At 40.8% G+C, this 26,392-nt stretch overlaps 1 protein-coding gene across 4 annotated transcripts in view; it reads right to left on the minus strand.

Moving 5' to 3' along the window:
- Nucleotides 1-26,392, minus strand: part of ldlrad3 (low density lipoprotein receptor class A domain containing 3) — a 99,555-nt gene that overhangs the window by 43,199 nt on the left and 29,964 nt on the right. Inside the window, exons 2-6 of one of the 4 annotated variants that reach the window (XM_085411817.1) lie at nt 21,302-21,387; nt 20,921-20,984; nt 19,250-19,396; nt 7,531-7,656; nt 2,459-2,593 (exon numbers count right to left, since the gene is read on the minus strand). In XM_085411817.1, the coding sequence (XP_085267943.1) occupies nt 2,459-2,593; nt 7,531-7,656; nt 19,250-19,396; nt 20,921-20,936 (424 nt within the window). In that variant the 5' untranslated portion in view covers nt 20,937-20,984; nt 21,302-21,387. The remainder of the gene's footprint in view (nt 1-2,458; nt 2,594-7,530; nt 7,657-19,249; nt 19,397-20,920; nt 20,985-21,301; nt 21,388-26,392) is intronic. The other 3 variants (XM_085411816.1, XM_085411815.1, XM_085411818.1) reach the window with 3 other exon arrangements.

The following is a 26,392-nucleotide window of genomic DNA, read 5'->3' on the forward strand; positions in this document are numbered from 1 at the left end:
TGATAGTTTTAACTTTCCACTTTACTTGTTTTTGTTTGTGTTACTTTTGACAGACTTTTGTTCTCAAAGTATAAATCAATATGACAACAGCATCCTGGCAGGACAGTTATATACTGATTTTTTATTTTATTTTTTCTAAAACATGAAAGAACACCTGACAGCAGGTCCACACTGGGTTTCCGGTGGTTATACGTGCATCAGGATTAGACTGCTGGCAGAAATCATAGGCTTGCCAGTGGAAGAACAAGTGAGGTGTTGACAGTAGCTGGCTGTCGTGCCAGGAAAATAAGAATGCCAGATATAAGTGCTACCTGACAGTGAATAAGGCATTCTGTACCAGAAGGCATCATTCTCACTATCAGGGATCATCCTGCTACTACCTGAATTACACTACAAGTCGACACATTGCCATCAAACATTACACTAATGATGCTGTGGTGTGTGTCTCTCTGTTAAATAAAGGCACAGTGAGGTTTTTTTTTTCCAGTGTTGTGGGAATAAAATCACAGCAGCTTATGTCTTCTTTGGCATAAAGCTTAATCCGTCAGTGGTTTTGTTATAAAGCACAGACTGCAGAATATCTCTTAAGTGATGTCTCCAAAACATCAAGTTTTATGACATATTGAGTGACTAAACACTGCAGCTCTGCTATCCAGTTTAACAGCGAATCTACAAGCTTCCACGTGTTTGGAAATCTGCTGCAAAGTTTACTGCCAATATTTCTGATAAGGCAGAAATGTGCTTGGAATTAGTCTTGCATACAGAAAAAATTATTAAGATTAATAATTGCTTTTTTTCATGAAGGACCAGCTTTAATGAGATTAGTATTGGTGGAGTAAGACCGAGAGAGAAAGGCTGAAATAAAGTGTGTCTCACTCTTGTGTTAATGATATTAAGGTTTTCTCCAAAAAAGTCATGGCTTTTACTGAGCTGAACAACTGCAGGAAAGAAACACATGCACAGTTGTAATCATGTGTGCATCCATGTGAAGGAATGTATTCAATGAAACACTGTATTGAAATTGATACGTGCATGGATGCAGGGGTGTTTCCAAAAGGGGGAAATGGGGTGGCATCAACCCCCTCGGTATACGATTAACTCCTCCAGTGCACACCCCGAATCAAAGCCGTTGGACTACATTTACTCTTTAAAAGCCACAACACCAAAAGATTACACGATTCCTTTAATGTACTTCATGTACTTTATTAAAGTACTTTCATGCTATGCTGCTTTCTGCTTTCACTCCATTATAATGTTGATGCGAATAATATACTTTGTAGTCCACAATACTTATTTTGTATTACGTGCGCCGCCACTCTTGTGTTAATCTATGCACGGTCTGAAGCATGTGTGTGGGAATGTATGTGAATGTTTTACTGTTATATCTTATTAGTATTTTAAGTATTCTATCTATTTTATTTATTGAATTTTATTGTTTTATTTATATTTTGATATTGCTAGGGATGATGCAATGATCGGGGACCATTCTTAATTTCGTTGTTCTCATGACAATGACAATAAAGTTTCTGATTCTGATTCTGATTAAAGTTGTAGTTACTTATTATTTTGCAGATTAATTGCAATATTATAGTTCAAGCTCCCATGCAATAAGGTTATTAAATCTTCAACAGCTTCAACATTAAAGAGATAAACACATCAATAAATCAGTAATTATTATCCAACAAGTGTTACTGCACATAATGAGGTACATTTACTTTAGATACTTCGATATATTCTGAATATACAACTTTGTGAACTATTAAGCTGCTTAAATAGGATTATTTTTTAATTAAGCAGAAAGCCTAAATACTGTTTTTCCACTTTGCAATAATTATCTGACGCAAGATTACGTTTAAATTCTTGTGCAGCTCCACTTTCCATATAACAAATCTGCAACAGGGCACAGGGTTTTTATCTTTCATCACTCTAAAAGGTTATTATAAATAGCACACAATTAGTCTGGGTAATTATGGTATGGGTAAAATTGATTGGTATTTGTTTGCTGCTATCATTTGATTTTTGACATTCCTATTATTTGATTCATGTGCAGTTCATAAGATAATTAAATAAACCTGGTGCTTGCATATCTTAGATGCAGTTCACACGTTTGCACATTACGCTCCAAAAATGCATCCATAATGAACATGAAACATATACATATATATTATAGATGAGCTTAGAACGTGCGTAAATATTATATGTAACACTGTGTATACATCATACATCTGTATGGAATCTATAACTGATATTCTTACATGTTTCTAATTTCACAATTCTTTGCTGAAGCTGTTTCATTTTCATGTGATTACAGAAACAAATGCTTTATTGTATTTTACCAGGAAAGGTGTGTGTTGAAGCTGCATAACCAGATAATCCTGTGTGTATGTTAGATTCTCAATGCCTCAGTAGATGTTCCATTTAGTAAAAAATTAAATTAAATAATAAAAAAAAACATTACCTGCTGTAGTCAAGCAAATCTCCTCGTCACTGTTGTCCTGACAGTTGTCCTGTCCATTACACAAGAAGCTGCGGTCCACACAACGGCCATTTCGACACTTAAAGCGAGCCTCCGAGCACACCAAGGGGTTCTCCGCTGTGGTCGAATCAGAGCAGAGGTAAAGGGTCAGCTGTTAGCTCAAACACCTTTACAGGGAAAAGTTTTCAGCTCAGATTGATCTGCTGTATCTGACAATTTGTTTAAAGTCAGGTAAATATTATATGGTGGCATTTTAGCAGAAGATATGAAACATTTAAGAACTATCGGCAAGTTTGTCTGGAGTTTGATAAAAATCAAAAATCAGTCATTTAAAAGAGAGGACAAAACCTTTTTAAAACATTCAAAGTCCTGCAGAGAACTACCATTCCTTTTTCAGTACGTTCTGGTTTTTGTCTTTGTTCAGGCCTCTGCAAAATGAGGCATAATTATCTTGTGAGAAGATCCAGACAATTACACAGTTGTGACGCAGTATGTGCTGGGAGCATAGAGCAAAGCTCCATTTAAATGGCTAGATTAGATTTGTGAGCATGGGGCCCTGCAGGCTAGAAACACTGCCTCTGACAATGGTGAGTGATTGGCTCGAATAACCTTCCCCACTGGGAAAGCGGCAAAGGGGTCATGTGAAAGCCAATTATACTCTAAAAAAACAAACAAATCTTGTACACCTTGTACACCTACTACAACAACACTAGGGTAAAAGATGGACAACAATATTTACATTGTTAAAAAGATGTAAAACAGTAAAGATAAAATGATGCATAACCATGGAGTTATGAGCAATGCATAAAAATGATATTGTCAACACTATAATATACAGATGTGCAAAATTCAGTTATTGAGACACAGCAACTCTGCAGAACTTGGACTCTTTATAGAATAACTTTTCCCCTCTCAAAGTAGTGATGTAACTAAAAGTCTAGCAGGGATAGCTGTGCCAGATAGTGCTGTGTCCACTGAAGCTGATTGTGCCCACCATGTGCCACAGCATACTTCAGAAGACTCACAAAAATGGATCGCCACTCTTCTCCACTAAAAATACATGGGTTCACAGCTTTGATGGAAGTTTCACAGAGCAGATCACTCCAGACAGTAAAGTCAGCTTGGTATTTCATAACCCTGCTTTACCATAGTAGAGACACACCAAAGACAGCTTTAAGGCACATAGGTTGTGCGAATATGACAGACTTCAAAAACCCAGAAATGTGTTAAAAATGATCAGAAAGAATCAAACTTTTGACAACATAAATTTGTGGGAGTTTATTCTGCTGAGAATAAAGTGCAACTTCCACAGGACGTATCAGGAATCTCCTGCAAACCACTTTAAACTCAATAAGGCACCTGTACAGGTGGGATTAATCCTGGAAATGCAGTGCAACTTTCTACCAGTTCCTGTGCAGCTCATCCAGCTCCAGCACCCTTTCTCAAGAACATTTTTTCGCCAGAAAAGCCTATTTTGAAGTGAGAAGATGATTATAGCTTGTTTTATGACTGCAGGAGACACATACTGTCAGGAACTTTAGGGGGGAAAAAAGTGAAGTGAGATCTTGCAAAGTTACATAACTGAAAGTCTGAATAAACCGTGGGCTGGTACAGCAGTCAAGGTTTTAAAAACCTGTCAAGTGCTTGTAAAAAGTTGGACAGAGCAGACAAAAAGCACAGCTTCTGAAATGCTGCGTGGTTTGTTGAAGCCACATGGTGGAAACCTGTCTATAAAAACAGCTACATCAAGATGTGGAACTTAGTCAGAGAAGAATATAACCTACAGGATAAAGTGAAGGTATTTAAATAGTGTGCACATGATCCAGATGTTAAACCTAACTAGATGGATTGCAGATTTAATACCTGGATTGCAAAGAGTATTACAACCCTGTATTCTTTAACAGATAAATCGACCCTGAAAAACTTACAAGCCCTCCAAGCAAAATTTCTACAGATATCTTCAGCTACGCTACTACTTTGACTAAACTACAAAAAACACATGCATAATGATGACTCAGTGATTAAAGAAATGTTAAGAGTAACTTCCTTAAGAACAGGGGCATTATATCAAGTTTATACAAAAAACCCCAACTTAATCCACAGAAAACAAAGCAAGAAATTTTGTAATCTCAAAAGAGGAATAGTCTAGCTGCTCTAAATTCTTATACATGGAGAGAATTTGGGTGGAAATGCCTAATAAGTTTTTTTTTATTACTCCAAGGCAGAAAGTTAATATTTCAACAGAGAAGTCCGAGTGTTGGAGGCTCTGTGGAAATCATGAAGCTAATCGTGGTTATCAAAGTAACATACCGTTCCAGTTCAATGTCTTTTTGTTGGGAAACACCGATTTTCATTTAAATAGAAATGTATATTTTGACTGAGTATTTATTTGGTGTCCTGATATCAGCTGGTAGGAAAGCTCTAACCAGACACTTGTTACAACCAGACCTCCCCACAAAAGAGGAATAGATAGAGGTTGTTGGCAGCATACAGTACTGTGCAAAGGTTTTAGGTAGGTTTGAAAAAATGCTGTAAACAAAGAATGCTTTCAGAAATATAAATGACTGTTTATTGGCTTCAAATGTATTCTGCAGTTGGACAACGACCCCAAACATACAGCCAAAGTCATTAAGAACCATCTTCAGCATAAAGAAGAACAAGAAGTACTGGTAGTGATGGTATGGCCCCACGGAGCCCTGATCTCAACATCATCGAGTGTGTCTGGCAGTACATGGAGACAGAAGGATGTGAGGAAGCCTACATCCACAGAAGATCTGCGGTTAGTTCTCCAAGATGTCTGCCAGCTGACTTCCTTCAAAAACTGTGTGCAAGTGTACCTGGAAGAATTGATGCTGTTTTGAAGGGAAAGGGTGGTCACACCAAATATTGATTTGATTTAGATTTCTCTTTTGTTCATTCACTGCATTTTATTGATTGAAGAAAATAAAAGATTAACACTTTCATTTTTGAAAGCATTCTTTGTTTACAGCATTTTTCTCACCTGCCTAAAACTTTTGCACAGTGCTGTATATCTAATGGAAAAGATCCCATAATCACACAGATTACAGACGGAAAAGTTTGTCAACATTTAAACTGAATGGACTCTCCAGACGCATTAGACACAGACACTGGAAGGGCAGTCGCTCTGAATCTTCTAATTTGTCATACAGAGATGCATTTATATTATTATTGTAACTAACTGAAATTTTTGGGGTGTGGCAAATCGATTAAGCTTAAGCAAAAGTATTTTACAGTTTACTGCAGAAGCATATTTGTAGTTCAGACTAGAGATGGCACGATACCACTTTTTTATGTCCGATACCGATTCCGATATCATAAATTTGGATATCTGCCGATACCGATATGAATCCGATATAGTGTTTTTTAATCAACAAAACTGTTTTTTTTAAATATCTTGCTGCATTTTGTATAAGTTCATACTCAAGTTTAAAACAACAACTACACTAAAGCTATTCTGTTATACCTGTATGCAAAAAAAAAAAAAAATTTCATAGTTCAGCAATACTGATCAATCTAATAAACTTAAACCTACACCATCCTCCCTATTCTGGTATTTTAAAGAGTACTTAGCGTAAATATTAAGCAACCTAACTAATAGGGTTCCAACTCCCAGCAACAACAAAAATAAATAAATAAAAAATAGGGAACCACCCCTCACGCTCCACCTCATGATGCTTAATCGATGTAATCAACCTTAATTTGATGCAGCGTGAAAAAAAATGCACAGAAATCAATTATTTTTCAAGAAATATTAAATAGATTCAACATCTTTCAACAAAATTGCAGACTGCACAGATGGTACCTTCCCAAAGGAAAAAGTACTATAGCTTACTAGGGTATATATATTAGACTTAATAGTCACTATATACAGTAATTGACTTCTATTCATTTTACATCAAATTAAAACTTTGGGTGTAAGATTCGGATAATTATTTATTAAAAGCTAGACATTTTAAATGAGAATAAGAAAGCAAAGTATGTCTTTGTGCCCCCTTTTCCCTGTTAATGCCCTATCGGCCCCCCTGGCTAAACTTTGCTAGATCCGCCCCTGCTCAGTTACCAGCGTCAGCTACGTAGAAAAAGATCCTCGAGTAGAAAGTAATAATAAATACATTCTAACAACAGCTGATCAAGCTTAAACGTGCTGCTGTTGTTCAGCCACTGGTTTCCTCTTTCTGGTGCAAAGTGAGCCAAAAACAAACCAGAGAGACGGACTCGCGACAGAAAAGCCGATCAGATGATCATTAAGCAGTTTCATGATTGAAGTAGCAGGAGGAGAGGCAGTCGCTCCATATATCGTTTGTTAAGCTTAACGCAGGAATGCTTTACAAACATTCAGAGATGGACTTACACACTTGCTTTACTTCTCTCGGGGATAACTTTGTCGGAGATGAAATGCCGGGTTGCTAGCGAAGCTCCACATGCTATCCAGACCACCGACAGGTCCCGCATGCCACAGCCGCTCTATCACGTGATGCATACTGCTCCGAGTGCTAACGTTCTGAGGTGAGTTACGGCGTGTTGCAAGTTTTGTGAGGTGCTTTCGTGATATTTAATGGATCGGATTACATTTTTTATTTTTCTCCGATATCCGATCCAGTAATTTAGGTCAGTATCGGACCGATACGTAATATCGGATCGGTCCATCTCTAGTTCAGACTGATGTTAGTTGCACCCTATAATTTTGCTGAAGAAAAAAAAAAACCCACATTAAAACTGCTATAATTTTAAAAGGGCTGTTTAGCAGAGAGATATTTATACTTTAGTTTTTAGTGTGTATTAATCTCTCCAAGCAATGGAGCCTGCATTTTTTTTCCTTTAACCTGTTCGAAATTTATAGACTCCAAGCCCATTAAACATAACTCTGATGGTGACGTCAGGGTTATTTTCTCAGATTTGATGAAGCTCCACCAGAGGAACATAAGACATACAACATATATATTCCATATGTTGCTTAGATCTGCTTTGATATAAACAAGACATGGCATCATCTGGCCACAGATCCATGTATCTGGGTGTCATGTGAGACTTACTGCAGTTTTCCTCGTCACTCCCATCAGGACAATCACTGAAGCCGTTGCAGCGGAAGCGTCCAATGATGCAGTGGACACCGTTAGCGCAGGCGAAGAATGTAGGAGAACACTTTGACTTGACCTTAGCTAAAGATATAAGGGTTGGGGGAAGTGGTGAAAAACAGAACAATGAATTAGTGTGTGCATGATGCAGAGACGGTGCAGAAATCTTTCAGACATCATGTTTTATGACAGCATTTGCCTTGGCTGTGATGAACAAGGTAAAGGAGAGACCTTCACTAGGAGACAGTGCTTGTATTACACTTAGGTCCATGTGTTTTTGTGACACTTACACAATTTTTCCTTTCTAGAACACCATGATAGATTTAAAATGAAACAATCAGGACACAGGAAGAGGAATAAAATCAGTGCATATGCTTTATCTTTGCTTCGAAGTGTTGAACAAAAACACTTCTTAAACCATAGTCCTCTACTTTCAGAGGCTTGAAATGTATTTGAACTATCCACTTTAAAGCAGTTTAATGTAACATAACTCTAGAACTGGCCAAATCAACAGTTTGGCACATTCTGTGAAAAACAACACAATGGTGAACTCAACAGCATAAGGTCTAGATTTTATTTGAAATCAACAGTAATGATCACAGCATCGGTCATATGCTAAAGAAAATTCCCATCACAATATTCAGGACTTAATAAGGGAAACAAAAAGGCTCAGCACAAGGTACAAACCAATGATCAGTCTCACTGAAAGAAAGGCCAAATTAGACTTTGCCAAATAAACACACACACGTCAAAACATAGCTTTTCATCTGCCAGGTGATCAGATTAGCCTGTAACAGAACGACACAAAAAATGTGGATGTTATGGCTTATTATCAGAAACATAATCATCTGTAAAAAAAACAGCAAAGTTAGTGGTTTCCAATGGCAACGGGTCACTAGTTCTTACTGGTTATATTCCAAAGTTATCCCAAAGTGTTTAGGGCTATCCATTTTAAACAGATGCATCCTAATTAAGCATAACCGACTGGACAGTGCAAATAGAGATCCAATAGTAACGGAATATTTTCAGTTGCCCAAGTCAGTCATCTGATTTCAACCTGATCTACAAGACATTTCACTTGGTAAACAGGTAAAACTAAGGGGAAATTAACCCATGATCAAACAATAACCAAAGACGGATGCAGGAAAAGGTTCAGCAAAACATCACAATGGAGAAAAACTCATTTTGGTGACATCCATGGTTCCTTGGCTTGATAGTCATTGCCTCTAAAAGATTTCTTCAAAGTATTAAAAAATAACAGCTTATGTATGATCATGATAATTTAAAAGCTGACAGTCTGTATTTCATTTGCATTTGTTCCTTTTCATATCTACTGCAGTTAAAAATTGTCATTGTCCAAAAATGTCAAGACCTAACTTTATACCTGCGTGTTCTAACATTCAAAGACACACAGCCATTCAATATTATATAATGTTCAAACCGTTGCTTACGGATAAAGAATCATTAAAGGTAGCCCATTTTGTTCTGCATTGCTAATACTCCCATTTCCACAATTATGACACATAATGGGTAAGATCTTGACCAAAGAGTACTGATAAGAGGAGAGAAAAAAAATCAGTTAATGACAAAGAAAGTAAATCGTGTGGGAGAGGGTTTGTATGGATTCTGCCATTGATCAGCCTAAGCAGGCCATGGGCCTTATCTCTCAGGACAGCCCTGAGACTGAGTGAAGAGCTTGCAGAACATCAATGCCTGGCAACCTCAGTTAAGCACCAAGCCCTAGCTTTTTACCTCAAACTCATTGATCTTCCCTGGCAGAAGAAGAAAAGCAAGATAACAGGTAGATACAAGCAAAGACATCAGAAAAGACCCTGCAAAGTTACTGTAGAAGTCGGATTCCAACCAGGAAATACACACACACACACATTGCTGCAAGAGAACCATGGTTGCTATATTTACAGTTTGCATTACTGAGTTATATTATTATAAAATACAATGTTTCAGACTTGTGTTTCCCTATTCGAGACTTTTTTAAAAAAAAAAATTACCTACTGGATGCATTTTTCCCTTCCAATAATAAGCATTTAAGTAAAGCTGGCATTTGGAAATCTGGCTTCTAATCAGAGCTGCTCTCATTGTAACAGTATTTACTAAAGACAGAGAAAAGAAAATCTAAGAATTACAACTAAGACATTGTTATGATGCTTTGGTAAATAACAGAGACGCATGCCAGTGAGGAAGTAGCATGATACATTTTATGAACACTTGGAAACAACAGAAGGATGGAGCAACCCACACATACAAACACACAGGGAGGAGGAAGTGAGTGGGCATGCTAGAAATGTCAAAGAAAGCCACCAAACCTTCTATGTGTTTTGTTTCCCTGTGTTGAATGCGGTGGGTAGAATTGGCTCGCTCATAGGCTGGCAATGTGCTGCTTCAAATGCCAGGGGTGCACATTTTTCCCTCTACAATTTATTGCGGTAGCCTGATTTATGAGCTCTTTCAAGCTGTGGCGATTATGTGTAGCAGCACGGAGGGCAAGGCGCAATAACCACAAGGCTTTGGAGCACCCATCTCCAGGATGAAATGTAATCCTCTGGATGCGGGAGGAAGCTGGGATAGTGCCCGATCTATGTGTCTATAGTCTGGGAAACCTTTGTTTACCTGGCCAGCAGAGTCCCTAAACACCCAAATCTCATTTTGTGCAGCATATCACATTCATAAAAGTCTTCTTCTGTAGCTTTCAGGGATATTAAAAGATTAGTAATAAAACAAAAACACGAGCTCCTGCTGGGGGTTAAAGTGAGATTCTGCTGGCCACAAACAAAGGAAACATAATCCTTTGTTATCTATTTGTATTCATTTACACTGGTGTTTCTTCTTTTACCAATTTTATTTTCTATTTCTATACATAAGAAAGAAATGTTATTGCTCTGAGATTCATGTGAATCCTAATTACCACTTATCCAGCTGGCTAGGATTCTTCCGACCCAGCGTCTGTGCACAAAATTAACTTAAAAGTCACAACAAGGGCAAGCTTATGAAGGGGAATTGGTGGGTGGGACAAACACAGCTGGCTGGACAGATATAGCTAATGTGCTTAGCTGTGTTTTTGGGTTGCATATCACCATAGCCTAAGCCAAGCTGTTTATGAAGCAAAAATGCAAAAACTTAATTAGACCCATCAAACTAGAGTGGAAGAGATGGCAACACAAAACCATATATCCCGGGCATTAGCAGTTCAACTTTAAATACCGCTGCTGATCCAGGTAATGCTGATTGATTTCAGGTCCTTTGCTACACTCTTCAATTTACATTGTATAAGCATCGATTTCATCCTGCCTTCATCCCTTCTGTCATCACTGTTTACTGCTTTACTTTTGTGCCAAATTTTCTCTCGCTCCTCTAAGCCTTTGTAGAAGTTTGTTTACGAAAAGCAGACAGGGCGTTCGGTGGCTTCCAAACTTAGTTCCAGTGTTCAGCTGAGCAGCACAAATGAAAACGAATGGGGTAAGCAGTCGAGCAGATTTCGTGAAGTAAGACTACCACTTGCAGAAAAACATGCCTGGTTCACACTGAAGCTCACAGGTGGAGGACACACAAACACAGGCACAAAAAAACAAACATGTCTCTGTTTTTTGTTGTCTGATATATGCAATTGCACATAACGCTCGACATTTTTATTAAAAAGTATACTTCTGCTAATCACCTATGTGACAACTGTCTTTTAATTTTAACTTAAAGGTAAATAAATAAAAGAACACTTGTTTTTTCCCCCTTTTTCATAATCTACAGGTTAATCGTAGTTCAAATCCTGACCTGGATTTGTAGCACCGTGGCATATTTTGTACTTAAATCATTGGATGATACAACAGAAACTAAAACAGAGCACTGCTCTTTATATTTACCTCCCCTGTGGCTTCACTGTTCATGTCGGGTGGAATCCGACAACCCTGTTGGCGATGGCATGCTTTTCCTCTTCCCCCGGTGTGCGCCTCTATGCCCTTAAATTATTCTCCCCTGATTGGTTCTTCAGAGAACAGAATGTTCAGCTCAGGTAGTCGCAGCCATGATGGGCATGCATGACTGACAGAGTAAGGAGAAGGACTCGCTGAAGAGACTAACAAGAAGGAAAACACTTGGAGTGAGGAGAGAACAGAAACTAAGAGTAGAAAAGACTGATGACTTCAAAGGTTTCTCTGACCTTGCAGAGTATTTCTGAAAGGAAGAAATCAATAGGTAATGGAGTCAGGGTGCAAGCAAAAAGTGCATGGGTAGTTCCAGTGCAGTGGGCCTAGGGATCAAAATAATCCCTACATTGCACTGTACATTTCACTGTCTAAGCCCTGCACACTCTTTTGTACAATACAATAGCACTCCGTGAGGGGCACTGCAACATTATAGAGCTGCCTTCATCTTAAGTGTTTACGGACCAATGGTGTTCTGCAAAGCCATCAAACTTTGTGCTAGATGGGGTAGCGAGAACGGCTCGTATACCACACAGCGAAGGCGTGTGTAAAATATCAGTGATATTTCAACAAATTCCAATAAAGGGAAGAGAAGCAAGGGCATATGGTGAAAAAGCAGCGCACGATCTGTCAGATAATAACGCTGCTGCAATATTCATCATAGAAAGCAACATACTGCTAAAATTGGCTCGTTTGAACTGATAGTGTCCAACAATGTGTTCTAAAATGACAAGACAGCATTTCTTATTCCTTTGAAGCATCAGCAGCAATCATTTTGGCTCATTTGTGAAAATCGATGGAACAAGGATAGCGTTCAGTCGAAAGTGAACAAAGAGTCAGAGAAGAAGAAAGACACGGCACCAGAGTGAAAGACTTCATGCAGGAACCCACCAGACTCTGACCCATTAAACCTTTGTCTGTTTTCCATCTTCCAAATTCTTTATATTTTAATATTTTATTTCTCATTTCTTTTTCATCGGGTAGGCTGATACCAAGACCGACCCCTCTCGGGATGCATGATATTTATATTGGAAACCAAACTGAATATTTGTGACTACAGATTTCTCAAAGTCATTCTAGAACCAAGACTTGACACTCCAAAGCCCACTTTATTCTTCTTCTTCCTTCTTCTTCTTAGTTTAATTTTTGATACTAGGCCATGCCTGAAACACCTGGCTACCCAAGAGGTAGCCTGCTCCTCAATTTGAACATTTCAAAACAGAAGACTGCTGGCTCTAATCCAAGTCCCTCCCACATGACACCCTCTGGAGGAAGCTCATTCCCACTGCTTATATCTGCAATCTTATTTTTTTGTCACTAGCCAGAACTTGTGACCACAGGTGAGGGTAGGAATGTAGACTGATCTATGAATTGACAGCTTCACTGTCACACTACAGAAGATTGGTACAGCATTCCAATTACTAAAGAAGCTGCACAAATCTATCTGTTACACTCACTCTCAACTCTTCCCTCACTCGTAAATAAGACCTCAGAATGCTCCTCCTCTTGAGGCATCAACTTGTTCCCGACCTAGAGTGGACACTCCACCTTTGTCCAGCTAAGAACCGTAGCCTCAGAATCGGGGGTGCTAAATCTTGTTCCTGACACTTCATGCTCAGCTACAAGCTGGAGGTCATGGTTTGATGAAGTCAAGAAAACCACATTATTTGTGAGAAGCAGAGTCAAAATCCTGAGACCCGAAAACCACCTCCTTCGGCTAGGCCTAGAAATTCCCCCCTTAATTATTATGAAAAAAATCTGTGACAAAGGGGAGAGCGGTGGACCTGAGCACCCACTGGGAATGAGTCTGATTTATTGCTGGCAATGCAAACCGAGCTCTAGCTTGTCCAGGGAGAGGAAACGATTCAAAGCAACTGAAGCTAAACACAAACAACAGGCAGTTATAGCACACAGTTTACCTCATGCTATGCTCAGGACATGCTGGCATGTGACAGGAGGAGCAAACAGTTTCTACCTTCCCGTTTGTAATTCGGGAGCAGAGGTAACACCTTTTTCAGGCCAAGCACTGCAGTCACATCAGCAGGTGGAGTTTTCCTCCAGGCAATGTTACAGCAATGATGGGCTTGTTCTTGAAACTATATGATTGAGGACTCATGAAAAAAAACGAAACTAAATAAATACATTAATTTATTAATACTGCATAGGCAGAATTTTGCTTTTGACTGGGGTCAAAACATTTGTAACTCCAATAACCACTAAGACATCACTAGGAACAAACTGATTGGCAATTCATAAAAAAGGTGAAATGACAGGAAAAAAAACCTGATATTTTGAGTAGATGTGATATCAAATATACTTTAATATATATATTAAAAGCAGTGTGGAGCTAGAAAAACTGTATTGTGAATCACCAGTCCGATGTGGGAAAAATGTTGCATGTTGCATTGTCCATGTCGCATTAAGAGTTACTATTATTAGCACTGCACAGGTAGGCGTGTACATGTAGCTCCTGTTCTAGTTGACTTTAGCATACAGACTGTAGTAGCCGGAGAATCGATCCACCAGCCTTCCAGTTGGCAGACAACCCACTTAGCCACTTACCTTAGTCACAGAAAGGATTTCTTACACAAGTTCCAACAATTTGTTTGCAATAGTTTGTGACGTGATTGTGATTTATGGCAAACAGAGGTCAGGTGAGCTCAACTGATGGTGAAGTAAAAGCACCATTTCATTTCTGTTGGCTTTGCTCTCCCATCTGTTGTTAAGCCTTTAATTACATTTGCAGTAATAAAACAACATTTACATTTTGCTTTACAATATTAGGAAACTATTTAAACTAAGCTCGATCTTGGCTTAAGCATCATAAACAAGTAATTGGCACATAAATCATTCACACTATTAATAACTGAAGTCACCTGCATATCCTTCTAGTCTGTCCTCATAAATTAAACACACACAAACGAGCCACATACAGTATAGAAACACTGTCATGTAAAGCTGGGAGCATTTGCCCAACTTTACATTGCTCTTGTGTTAAAATTAGGCAAACTGGTCCCGGCTTTAATATTCATTTAATCCAATAAACTGAGGAGTTTATTTTGCTCCTAAATGTTATGAAGATCAAAGTGGATCAATAAAAAGTGGAACAAGAAATTAAAACTTGAAATAGTGATTTTTACACTGTTAATAGAGTCTTAATAGAGACTTCAATAGCAGACCACGTGTGAGGCTACAGTTCACAAGTAAAAGTTTCAAGCATGTCTGGAATAACAGACAGATTTAAGTTAATATTGTTTAAAGATGTCAAACACATCTGCTGCTAAATGTAAGGTATAAACCAAGCTTTACTGATTGGCATGACAAATGAATGGTATTGTAGCTCAGCTCAGTTAGCTGTAGTAATAGCCCTTTTGGTTTTTACAGTAACTGTTGGCTTGTGTACTCTGTTTCACATTAAACAACTTCTGAATAGCTCCCTGATTTTATTATTTATTTTTGGGCAGAAGTTCTAGTGAAGTGTTTTCCCCCCTCATAGCTTGATTTTAATTGACCCACTGTGCAACAATTACAAATGTTCAAGATCAAGTTCAAGCAGTGAAGAGTTATCAGAGTTATCGCCCTAATTAAAGGCATGCTGCCATGCAAACCGCTTGAGTTTAAGCATTGAATTAGGAGATGCGCAGCCTTTCGGTATGGCCAGTGGCCTTCCTGTTGGGCCCTGTAGTTCAAAGCAGCATAGAAGTTTCAGAGAAGTTTGTGAGTGCAGAGTTCGGAATATGTGAACTCTCCCACACAGAGAGGCCAGAGCCTCAGCCTGCAGGGCCACTAGTTCAGAACAATCATTGCTTTGAAATGCACTTCTCCGTCTTTTCTCTTTCTCCTAACTACATTTCTGTGTCTGCGTCTTTGATTCTACACTTCTTGCGTTCTAAATCACGTCCACTCACCCTTTTGGCCCTGCTATGTATCCGTCCTCTCTCGTCTACTCATGTCCTGTCCAGACAAGGGCAAAGAGGCTAATCCTGGCTCTGAGGCCCAGTGAGCTCAGTCAGCTCTCCTCCTTCTCTCGTCTGTCAGCATCCATTTCGTCTAACACTCTCCCGGGCTGGCGCTATGGACACCAGAGAGCAGGATGGTACTTCTGACCTCTTTGTGTGAGGAATTATTCAACAGCCTGCCTCTGAATCTCAGTTTAAAGACCCCTTTAATCTGCCGAGCAAAGTAGAGGTTGCACTCCAGGAGAAAAAAGGCTCGATCAAAACAATACTTTGGGGGGTCCTGGCCTCAACTAGTGAGGCGGAAATACAATAAGATTCATCTTAAATGAAATAAGACTCAGGCTGGAGATATTGCCTTTTTCCCTCAGCCAAAACTGTTATTTAAGAGCCAGCAAAAAGTATTTACACAAATCCAGTTGACCATTGTGCTACAGGGGACTAGAAGAACAAACAAACAGCAGAGGAGCAGTGGGGTTTGGGAGGAACACAGGAGTGGCTTTACAATTCCTGGGCTGACAGCTGTGACATAATGAGATATATCTACAAATAAATAAAGGATTGAGAAAAGAACATGCAAATGCAAACCGTCTAACTGGTATCAACACTGGAATAAAATGTAACCAGGTCAATAAATAAGGCAGAAAGAAGTTTATTTTGGAAGCAAAACAACTGCTGGCAAAAAAATCAAACTCTCCTAGAAAATGTCGTCCTAAGTTCATGTGTAGGTGGATCCATCTTCCAAAATAGTTTTTTTTTCTTACTGATTGGACCACTGCACACCAGCATGAGTGTATACGCTTGTGTTTTTAAAAACTATGTTCATGTTTTATGTTGAAGATATCAGAACGAGTTGAGACTGATTTGTTGTCTCTTGTGTTTCCCATTAGCTACGTGGTGTTCAAAAATAAAATGCTCATTAATGAGACACCAGGGGGATGTCCCCACATATGACCTTTACCTCAGGTACAGGATAAGTATTCCTTGGTGAGAGACTTCAGCACAATCTGTTGGCTAAAGAGCAGGGGCTTATGCGGGATCTACTTTCTGAGTACAGCTGTCTTCTGCAAATGAATGAGATAAAAATAGGCACTCCTCTGCGGCACAAAAAAAAAATGTAACAGAGAATTTTATATGGTCACACATATGGCAAAAATAAACACAACACAAAGTCACCAAATATATGCATGCCTGCAAAGCACAATCTTTCCATGCTTATGAGGCACACAAAGAAGAGAATTGAATTGTTTTGTTGTTCTTTCTTAATCCACTAGTGTGATACTTAAAATGGGCCAAGAGACGGAAATGATGTAGACATCGACACGTATCAACAATTAAAGCGTGTATTTATGGAAACCTTTTGACAAAAGCCATCTGCTCACATTACAGATGGAAGGAAATTTAATATCCAGTAGTAGTCAACACTGCTCTGCCTTCATGGTAATGACTATGAGTGCAAAGGGCAGCGGATGGACACTGGACACCCTAGAGATTTATGATACTATAAATATAAAGAAAGCAAGCCTTGCAGCAATCATTTGTAATGATAGTAATATTTAGAATGTGTTTTTCTGAGAAGTATGCTCTCAAAAAAAACTACCCTTATGTCTCAATGACAGAAGGAAAGCAAACAGAGTCAACAAACCTACCACATATACCCATAACTGAGTTTATTTGTGTTTTCTTAGAGGGGGTGTCTAATTATAAGTCAACCTGCAGAGAATGCATAGCTGCAGTCACAAAGTTTCCAGGCACTGTGTTCTCCTTAGATAATACACATCCTGACAGAAGTCTTGCTGAAGCCACAATAATGAGTCCCCCTTTTTGCCCCCTCTCTTTCTCTTACTCCCTTGTTTCCGATCCCTCCATCTGTCTGTCTGTCTCTGCAGAGCCCCTAATGGAGCCAGAAGTTTGTCTGGGGATTTCGGGAAGCAGTCGCCAGAGATACCAAACGACAACTAGCCATCTACTTGAGAATAATAAGGCCCACTTATGCCAGAGCAGATAATGTAGATGTCTACAGCAAACACAAATAGCGCTCTGACAGCCCAAGCAGGATGAGCGTGATGCCTTGTGATAACTTGTTTTAATCTTTAGCAGTACATTGTACATACAGTACATGTTATGTCAGCGAGAGACACCGCGTGCACTATATACATTCAGTTTATGTTGGCAGTTCAGTGATCTGCTTTCTTGAGAATGCAGCAAGGAAGTTAACTGAATTCAAACTCCAATCACAAACACAGTGGGGCGTCTCATTCCTTTTGTGTTGTGCCAAAGTTTAAAATTGTTTGCAGATATGGATATACTGCTTCTCGTTATAAATGACATGTATTTGAGGAAAAGCACCAATGCAGACGCCTCCATTCACTTGCAAGAGAATTTTCTGAGCTAACAAGTTATGCTAGTCTAACCCTGATCATAAACAGCTCATGTTATCCTCATCTGTTATCTCATTTAGAGGCTACCAGACATTCCTCAAATATTTTTTCCCCCCCATTTAATTTGTCAGTTTTGTCATGTTTAAAATAAAAACAACTGCAACTATAGCACTAATTGCATGTTGTTGGAGTGAAAGTGGCTGACCAGAATGATATAGAGGCTGTATTATACTGGAAGTATCTGATACTTCATATGCATAAATGATAGTATTCCATGTCTGACAGTTGTTGACAGATTAAGGTCAGTGAGCGATGAGAATCTGAACGTATAGTCGTCTATTAATGCAACAGTCTTTCTTTAAGTTAAAGGGCGTCACAAGCAAAAGGTATACAAAAAAAGGTTAGTGTATACAATAAAATTCCCTATGAATATACATCTTAGATTTCCAAGTCATTCCAAATTAAGACAACCAATAACCTATACAGTAAGTTTACCGACTGTAGTGTGACAGTGTGTGTGTGCTTGTATGCCAGGGAGCACACCTTTGTCAAGAGTCGTCTGCCTTTTCCCTGAGCTGCTAAGAAGAGAACAGTGAGAGAAGTGACTGTTCGAGGAGGAAAAAACAAAGAATGGAGGGCAGACCATATGTTTTGTTTTTGTTTTCTAACTGGGGAGAATTAGCAGGGTTAGGAAAAACAAAACCAAAAAAAGATTTAAGAGGAGGTTTATTGCTTGCTAAATGAAAACAGGCATCTGCAAAGCAAATTACAAGCCAAAAGCCAAAAATGATCAGATGAGATAAACTGGGATGGTGCACAGAGACGACTGAAAACGGGAGGGCGAGACATTCAGAGAGATGAACATATCGGGAGATGAGGGATTCTATTTGGTGTGGCAGCTCCTCAAAGTCGATCTTCATCAGCAATCCCATCTTTGTGTGAGCTCTGGCTGAGATGGGCGGGAGAAAAGGAGGAGCTACAGACCAGAAAGATCAAAGCCAACTAAAACTGTGGATCAAAACCAAACTATTACTCTAGTGTTACAGTAGAATTATGCATGCGCCACTATTTGTGCGCACAGAAGTAATCGGCCTTTGCTTTGATGGTATTAAATTTCATCCTGGTGCTAAACTGAGGCCAAGGGTCTGGAAGAAAAAGAGGAAGGCTGTGCACTGAGGGGAGAGTGATTTGAGGATTGAGGAGGGAAGTTCATTTAAGTTGGCAGAGAATTCGTTTTAAGTGGCCCTTGTGGCTCTTTGGACGGGGATGTCAGAAGAAGTACAACTGCTGGATCGCAAAAAGAGTTCAGGAGCTGTGAAGACTTGATGTAACTCTAAATAATCAATTTGGCTTCAACTGTAAAGGCGGATCTAGTCGTTAAAAAGGGATTTATTAATGACGAACTTACGACAGCCTTTCTCGTCACTTTTGTCAAAGCAGTCGGGCAGTCCATTACACTGCCGCCCGCCTGGGACACACTTGCCATCGCCACACATGAAGATTCCAGGGATGTTGCAGTCCGTGGTGAAGTTATTCCCTGGAAGCAGCTGGCTCTCTGTTGATAAACAAGAGAAACAGAGGAGAGGACAGACTATTACAAACTCGCTCTGTAAAGAAATCAAACAGGTAGAGCGATTGCATTACAGCAATACTCATCACCAGAGTCAAAATGGAAATCTGTTATTATCTCCATTGTCTAAAGACAGAAAAATATTAAAGGCAGCGGCTCTATTTAAAAAGCCGTATCAATCTATGAGCAAATAAACAGAGGAAGATCTCATGAATACAAAAGCGGTCTAGGTCATTCAGTGTTAACAGTATTGTGGGTGAAAATCACGATAGGGAAGATAAAGATACAAACATCAAAGAACACTAATATACAAACAGAGCACATATTTCACCCTAGACTTACACAGATGCACCAATACACACGCGCAGAACAAAAATAAGCACACCGTCGGCACAGTAATCATGAGCCCCGAACCAGTTTGGGGCATTTCTACTGGACGCAGTGCAGCTGCGGCATAATGGGCTGGAATGTGAGACACGGCCTTTTGGCTGAGGTTTGACACTATGTGGTGAGCAGTTTAGCTCGCAAACAAAGCTATGTGGCAGTAATAAGGCGTCTCGGACAGACCGCGGAACACTTTTATGCTGCAGTGCTAAAACGGGTTCAGCTGCTGTGAAAACGTATGGACCTTTGCATCTTAAATGGCAGTGTGGCTTACCAGAACAATGACTGATGGAGTCCTCAGCTCAAATGACTCCAATTGTGAAGTGCAGCGATGTGAAAATGTAATTATTATTTACCGTGCTCTTTCGGTTCTTTTTCTTTTTTAATTTATTTTCATGACTGAAATGAATAAAATGGAGGGATATATTGATACATGAATGACCTGCACAGTACTACACAAACTCTTAAGTCCTTAGTTTTTTTCATATTTGTTTTCATGAAGCCAGTAATTTTTTAAAGTGGTTTTATGCAATAGTTCTCCAGGCTTTCCAACAGTCTTTTTACACTGGCAGGTTTTTGCTCATTTCCAGTTTAATTGTTGTACCCGACCATTTTCAGAGGAATGTTGTTGTTTTTTATATATTCTATTGTTAAACCATTTATCACTGACTTACCCGAGCATACAAAGCAAATCTAACCCAACAGATGACCCAGTGTTTTGTCTACACATGACAGAAAACTTAAAGCACCAATTTTAAATGGCATATTTGTTACTAGCAGTGTGTTGCAAAAACATATCAACTGTTCCAATTTCTTTAGTTGAATCTATGAAAATGCCAAATATAGCTTGACATCTTATATTTTCACAGCCATAAAATAGAATTTTGCATCAACAAGGTGATTCCCAAAGTGCTTTTAGCTTTAAAAAACAAAACAAAACTGGTATATCTTGGTCAGGTGTGGTGTGCAGTGTATGCTTAAAGAAAACAGACAAGTAGGGGACAAAAACAGGTCAGAACCCCCCCGCAAAAACTAAACGATCTGCAGCGGATGAACAGTATCTGTCACGCCCTTAAGAGAAAACCCCGCAAAGACCTGACACACGACCTGAGAGATTCATCTAACCTTTCAGTTGATCCATCTGCTGTTCAGTGAAGCCTCATTAGAGATGGTCTCAGTGGAAGGGAGGCTATCGTGAACATGAAAGGAAACAGGGAGAAAAGGTTGAGGTATGCCAAATTACACCATAACCTGACTTAAATAAGTGGAAACAGGTCTGATGGAGTGATGAATCCAAATTTGACATTTCTGGTTCAAATTGTCAGCAGGAGGAAGTCAGGAGAGAGCTACAACAGTGAGTGTCTAGAGCCATCTGTAAAACACGACAGGAGCTCTGTCATGGTTTGGGGCTGCATTTCAGACAGTTGAGTTGGAGATCTTGTCAAAATTGACGGAGTTATGAATGGAGTTAGATTTTGATCCACTGTGCAACACCATGTGTAATACCATGGAAATCTGGAAAGCAACGGATTGGCAACGGATTCCTTTTTCAGCACGATCCCAAACACACTGCCAGTGCAATCAAAGCATACCTGGATAGAAAAAACACACAATGGAACACTATCAGTCATGAACTTGGCCCTCCTCCGGAGCCTGGACGTCAATATTATTAAAGCAGTGTGGGATCAGCTTGAACAGAACTGAACAAAAGGCAGCCAACATCCAACGAAGAGCTTTGAACGCCCTTCAAGGAGCCGACAGAACCACTGACTGCTTAAAGAAATTACAACAAAGCTTAAAAGAGCCTAAAATAGTTCAGGCTGTACTAAAGAACTCAGCTGGTCATACCAAATATTGACTTTTTTTAAGCTCAAGAATTCAGCACAATACTTAATATATGTAGGTACCTGCAGCTTTTTTTTTATTTTGTTTGACATTAAATATTTATAACAAAAGACAGTGATGGATGTCTAAATGTCCTTCTCAACAAAATCTGAAAATGAGAAAAGGGATAAAAATGTTAAATGCAGAATAGTAATGACAAATATGAAAACCTCAGCTCCATCACCTAGTGGGGGTGGGGGGGTCATAGTTTGGTCCCGCCTTCACTGTTGTGATTGGTGAGGGGGTAGGGACAGGCTTAGGGCGTCGGGGGGTTCCCCGGAGGCATCTTCCTTGGGGGGCTCAACCCGGGGTAGCGGTCACGTCCGGTTGGGGGCTCTGTTGGCTCTCAGGTGACTGTTTCCTCGCGGCTGCGTGCAGCGGGGCTAGGGGAGGGTCTGTGCTGACGGGCGTGGGTTACTGACCTGGCAACCTGGCTGCCCCTGGGTGGGTCCGGGATGGGCGTGAGGTTCTGGGGGCGCTCCGTCTCTGGGCTGGGGCCCGGGCCGGGCCTCGGGGGCTTGGGTCCTGGTTGGTGTGTTGCCGGGGTTGTGGGCGGGTGGGTGCATGGGGGCCCGGCCCTGGAGCAGGGTGCCGCCGGTGCGTCGAGCCGCCTGGGGGGCTCTTCAACTGGTGGGGGGGATGGTCACATCTTGCAGGAGCTTTCTTCTCTTCAGGAACTCTCTGCAGGAGGGGGAGATACAGGAGAGGTGGAGGAAGATCTCAGCCTGGGCGTTTACCGTCTTATGTAGTCTGGAAGATGTGTGGATGGTGGGGTGGGTGCAGTTTTCTCTGTGGTGGGGTTGGGTGGACTGTCCAGGGCTCTGTGGAGCCGGAGGGCGCTACTGCACTGGGCCCCGGGCTGATGGGCCTGGGCCCCCCTTCCCTGGCGGGTCGCGGAGGGTGGGAGTGCCTACTGGGGTCAGCGGGGGAGCTGGCCCCAGGGAGGGGTTACCTGCCCCTCCCTTCCTTCCCTCCCCATCTCCAGCTGCCTCCCTCTTCCCGCTCCTCCACAACCACCCACACATGCAGGGCCTTGGAGTGGGGGTATGTCACCAGGGTGCAGAGGAGGCTACCCCCCCCCCCTGTCCCCTTCTGGCTGCCTCTGCCTCAATTTTATCCCACAACTTAGACATTCACATTATTCACACTCTCATTACACATACATATAGGATCTTGGGGGTGGGCACAATCACGGAGTCCAAATTACCATCAGGGTGTACACCTCACCCCTGACGTCGTTGCCCACCTCTCAATTTTAAATACACTTAGTCATTGAGGGCTAGCAGGAGGGACTATGCGCTTACCTGCTGCTCTCTGGCAGGTAGCTCCATGCCCTCCTGGGTTTTAATTGCACCTTAGAACACATATGCATCAACACTACAATGAGCGGGTGGAGGGAGGTTTGGAGTCTTCTCCCACCCCCATTCTCTGCGGCCTGCTGGAGCGGGAGGGCTAGTAGGAGGAGTTGGCCGTCCGACTGCGGTCTGGGGTGTGGGGCCTCCCTGCTGCTGCGGAGTCGGGGTGGTCTGCCTCTCCCCACCGCAGGGAAAAGGGTAACACCACCTGGGTCTGGGTGCAATTCCCCCCTCCAGGGGCAAGGGTACCTAGACCCGGTTTGTAGAGTACCCACCACCACTTCCCCTGCCGGTGGCGGACTCCCTCAGGTGTCGGTGTGTTGGTGGTTCTTTGTGTCTGGGGGTGGGCGTCCGGCTACACAACGGCTCACTCCTTTGGCGGCCGCTTGTCGGGGCCTGGGGCCTGGGGCTCGCTCGGGCCCCTTTGGAGGTGGGGTGCCCCCGGCCTCTCGGCCTGGGGCTCGGTCACTCAGGCACAGCTGGGGGCCGGCGGAGCTCACGGGCGCGTCACTGCAACTCCCCCTGACTTCTGCTCCGCGGCTGCTGGGCGAGCCCTCATCTGGGACTCTCCTCAGCTCTTACTGGAACAGTGGCGCGGCTGCCATTTGAAATTACTTTCTACTTTGAAAAAAGTAACTTTAGCTGATCCTGAAGTGCTGTGACTGCAGCTTTTTTGGCATCTGCAGCATGACAGGAATGAGACAGAAAAAAGAATGTGCATAGTGTGCATCAGGGACTGTGGGGCGGTATTACTTTCTGCATTGTTATCTTCATCGTGGCACCAGCTGCAGGGAACGCCAGCCTGCAGCACATGAAAATGAACTTGCTTGAAGTAATTATGTATTGTAATTGAAGGTGATGGAAGGCCATTCAAGCTTGTTCCAGTACACTAACCTCTGCTTCAGAAGCTTATTTTTCATCAGACTTTTTAAATATAGTGCCAAATCACAACAACGGTCATCTCGGAGGTTTTATACTGTTCAGTAAATGTCTTTCAATATGACAGAAAAGAACGCAAACAATTCCCTATGAGGATTTGGCGACACTGGGGAGACAATTAAATACGAACCTGTTACAGAGCTGTGAGTATTCACAGACCAAACACCGCACAAAGAAGCGTGATTAGGGCAACACATTGTTGACAACCCAGAAATGTCCATTCAGAGCCCCACAGAACAAGTGTAGGCGAGAACCATATAAAATGACTTCAAAGAGCTGACGGAGATACACTGGGTTAATTGGAAAGCTGCTTTGGGAGCACAAGAGGACAGGAAAAGGACTGTCTCTCATATATGTGTATGTGTGTCTGCGTGGGTGTGTTTGAGGAGTGACCAATAAGAGTGAAAAAAAGAAAGAAGAAGAAACAGTTGATGGACAGCTCGTCTTTTCCCACGAGTGTAACACTGCCAGTAGCAAACCTTTTGCAGTACTTCTTGCAACAAGCTTGTGATGAATCCATCTTTTGGCAAGCCTCTTATCCCAATGCCCCTGTCATTCTGTCAATTCAGTAATAAGCCTCAATACTTGTTCGCCACTGAGGTAATGAACAAAAACCCACCTCATTACCGCAGAAAGTGTAGCTATACAGGTCATTACAGATGGCACTACAAGAGAAACGAAATAATAACAATTCACTATGCAATAATAATTCACTATGGTACTCTGGGGTTTCTGCAACACTCCCAAGGTGACCTGGGCAGTTTTATTGGAAGCAACTGTGTCGAGCATTTATCCCTTATGCTTTTAACCATTATTTTGTGGACTGCTCAGGGCATTGTGCACAATCCCCTGTGTATGTGTGTGTAACTGTGGTCACACAGTGAGTGTGCGAGGGAGAACAGGAGGAGATAAGGCAGGGATGAACCTGGAAGTGTAGACCAATTACTCTGAGTAAATATTGACTACACCATCCTTTCCTCTGCACACCCACCGTCTGCATCCCATCTTTTCTCACCCTTCAGCAACCCTGTGTCTACTAAGGCCCCATTTAAACTGTTAAATCATAGAGCGTAGAGACATCAGCTGGAAACTCCCCCCCCCCCCCCCTTTTTTTAATTTTTTTTTTTTAATTAGCATGTACATTTTTAGTTTGTGCTACTTTCACAAAGTTTCAGTGGCTCAATCTGGGTGAAATCTTCCTCTCTCTATTTGTTCAGCTCAGCTTCTGTTGCAGTTATATTGATTGCACCTCTCTTACCTCAATTATAATTTGACATGAAAATGAACTCCCAGCATAAACACAAACTTAATTTCCCAGCGGTTCTGAATAATACTCAAGTTATTTCTCAAGTAAGCTTCCACATTGTTTCATGTTAAGTAAGTGATATGCAATATGATGGATAATTTTTTGCAAGATTATATACAAAAGGTGTAATTACTAGACGCTGGCCGATACAGGATTTTTAACTCCGATACCGAGGATTTTGTGATATTAAAGAACCGATATAGTGGATGATAAAGAGATTGCTCTAACATTTATGCATAGCTATTTATGAGCCCTTAAGGTAATATAAAAATGCAGCTTAAAATGAATCTTGTTTTATTGTTGCAGCAAGTCATGGATTACTCTTTTACACCCTGTCTGACTTGGCTCAGATCAGCTGGTTGTTGTGTTTGTGGTGTTGCCAACAGGGAAGTTTCAAAGTGCCTTTTGGAGGACAAACTATGTAATGTCAACACTCATTACATGGTTGAAGGCTCTTTCCCCCATTTCTTCTATACTTTTTAAAATGTTCATTTATTGGCTATTATAAAATTACATCAGCTTATTGTTCCGTGCATTATAGAAACTAAAATCTAAAAAAATGGTAGATCTTGTTATTAAGAGAATAATTTCTCTGAATTAAGCTGAATTTAAGTGAGCAAGGAGAAACCCGAGCAATTTAAAACTCAATCGTAAAACTGTTAACAGTTTAAAAATATCCAGGTCGTTCACAGTTTGCAGTAAACCACAAAGAAATTTGTGTTTCCACAAAGACGAGAAGATGTTGAACATGGATCCAAATGATGTAGCTTTCATCAGTTGGATTTATAAATCTGGGTTTGGAAAGTTGGGAAATGCTATTAATGTTGACTCTAGGATCTTTAGCGAATAAAAGAAACTCATTTTAAAAAATAACTACCTTTGTTTTTTTTTAACCCAAACAGACATTTCTGGGTTGTGTCTGACCTTGAGAAATGCCACAAGTGAGAAAATAAATCAAAGTGATCCCACATGCAAAGAAGATTAAGAATTGCAAATATTGGAATCAAATTGGAAAGATCTGGGAAATATGTAACCACAAAATTTCTTAATAGGTTAGGACTTTAATATTTAGGACCACTGTTACCCATTTAAAGAAAAAAAATCATATGAGTG

This window comes from Rhamphochromis longiceps, linkage group LG7, assembly GCF_057381845.1.
Source record: "Rhamphochromis longiceps isolate RC_006_pf linkage group LG7, R_longiceps_female_GT1.1, whole genome shotgun sequence".
NCBI classification, from domain to species: domain Eukaryota; kingdom Metazoa; phylum Chordata; class Actinopteri; order Cichliformes; family Cichlidae; genus Rhamphochromis; species Rhamphochromis longiceps.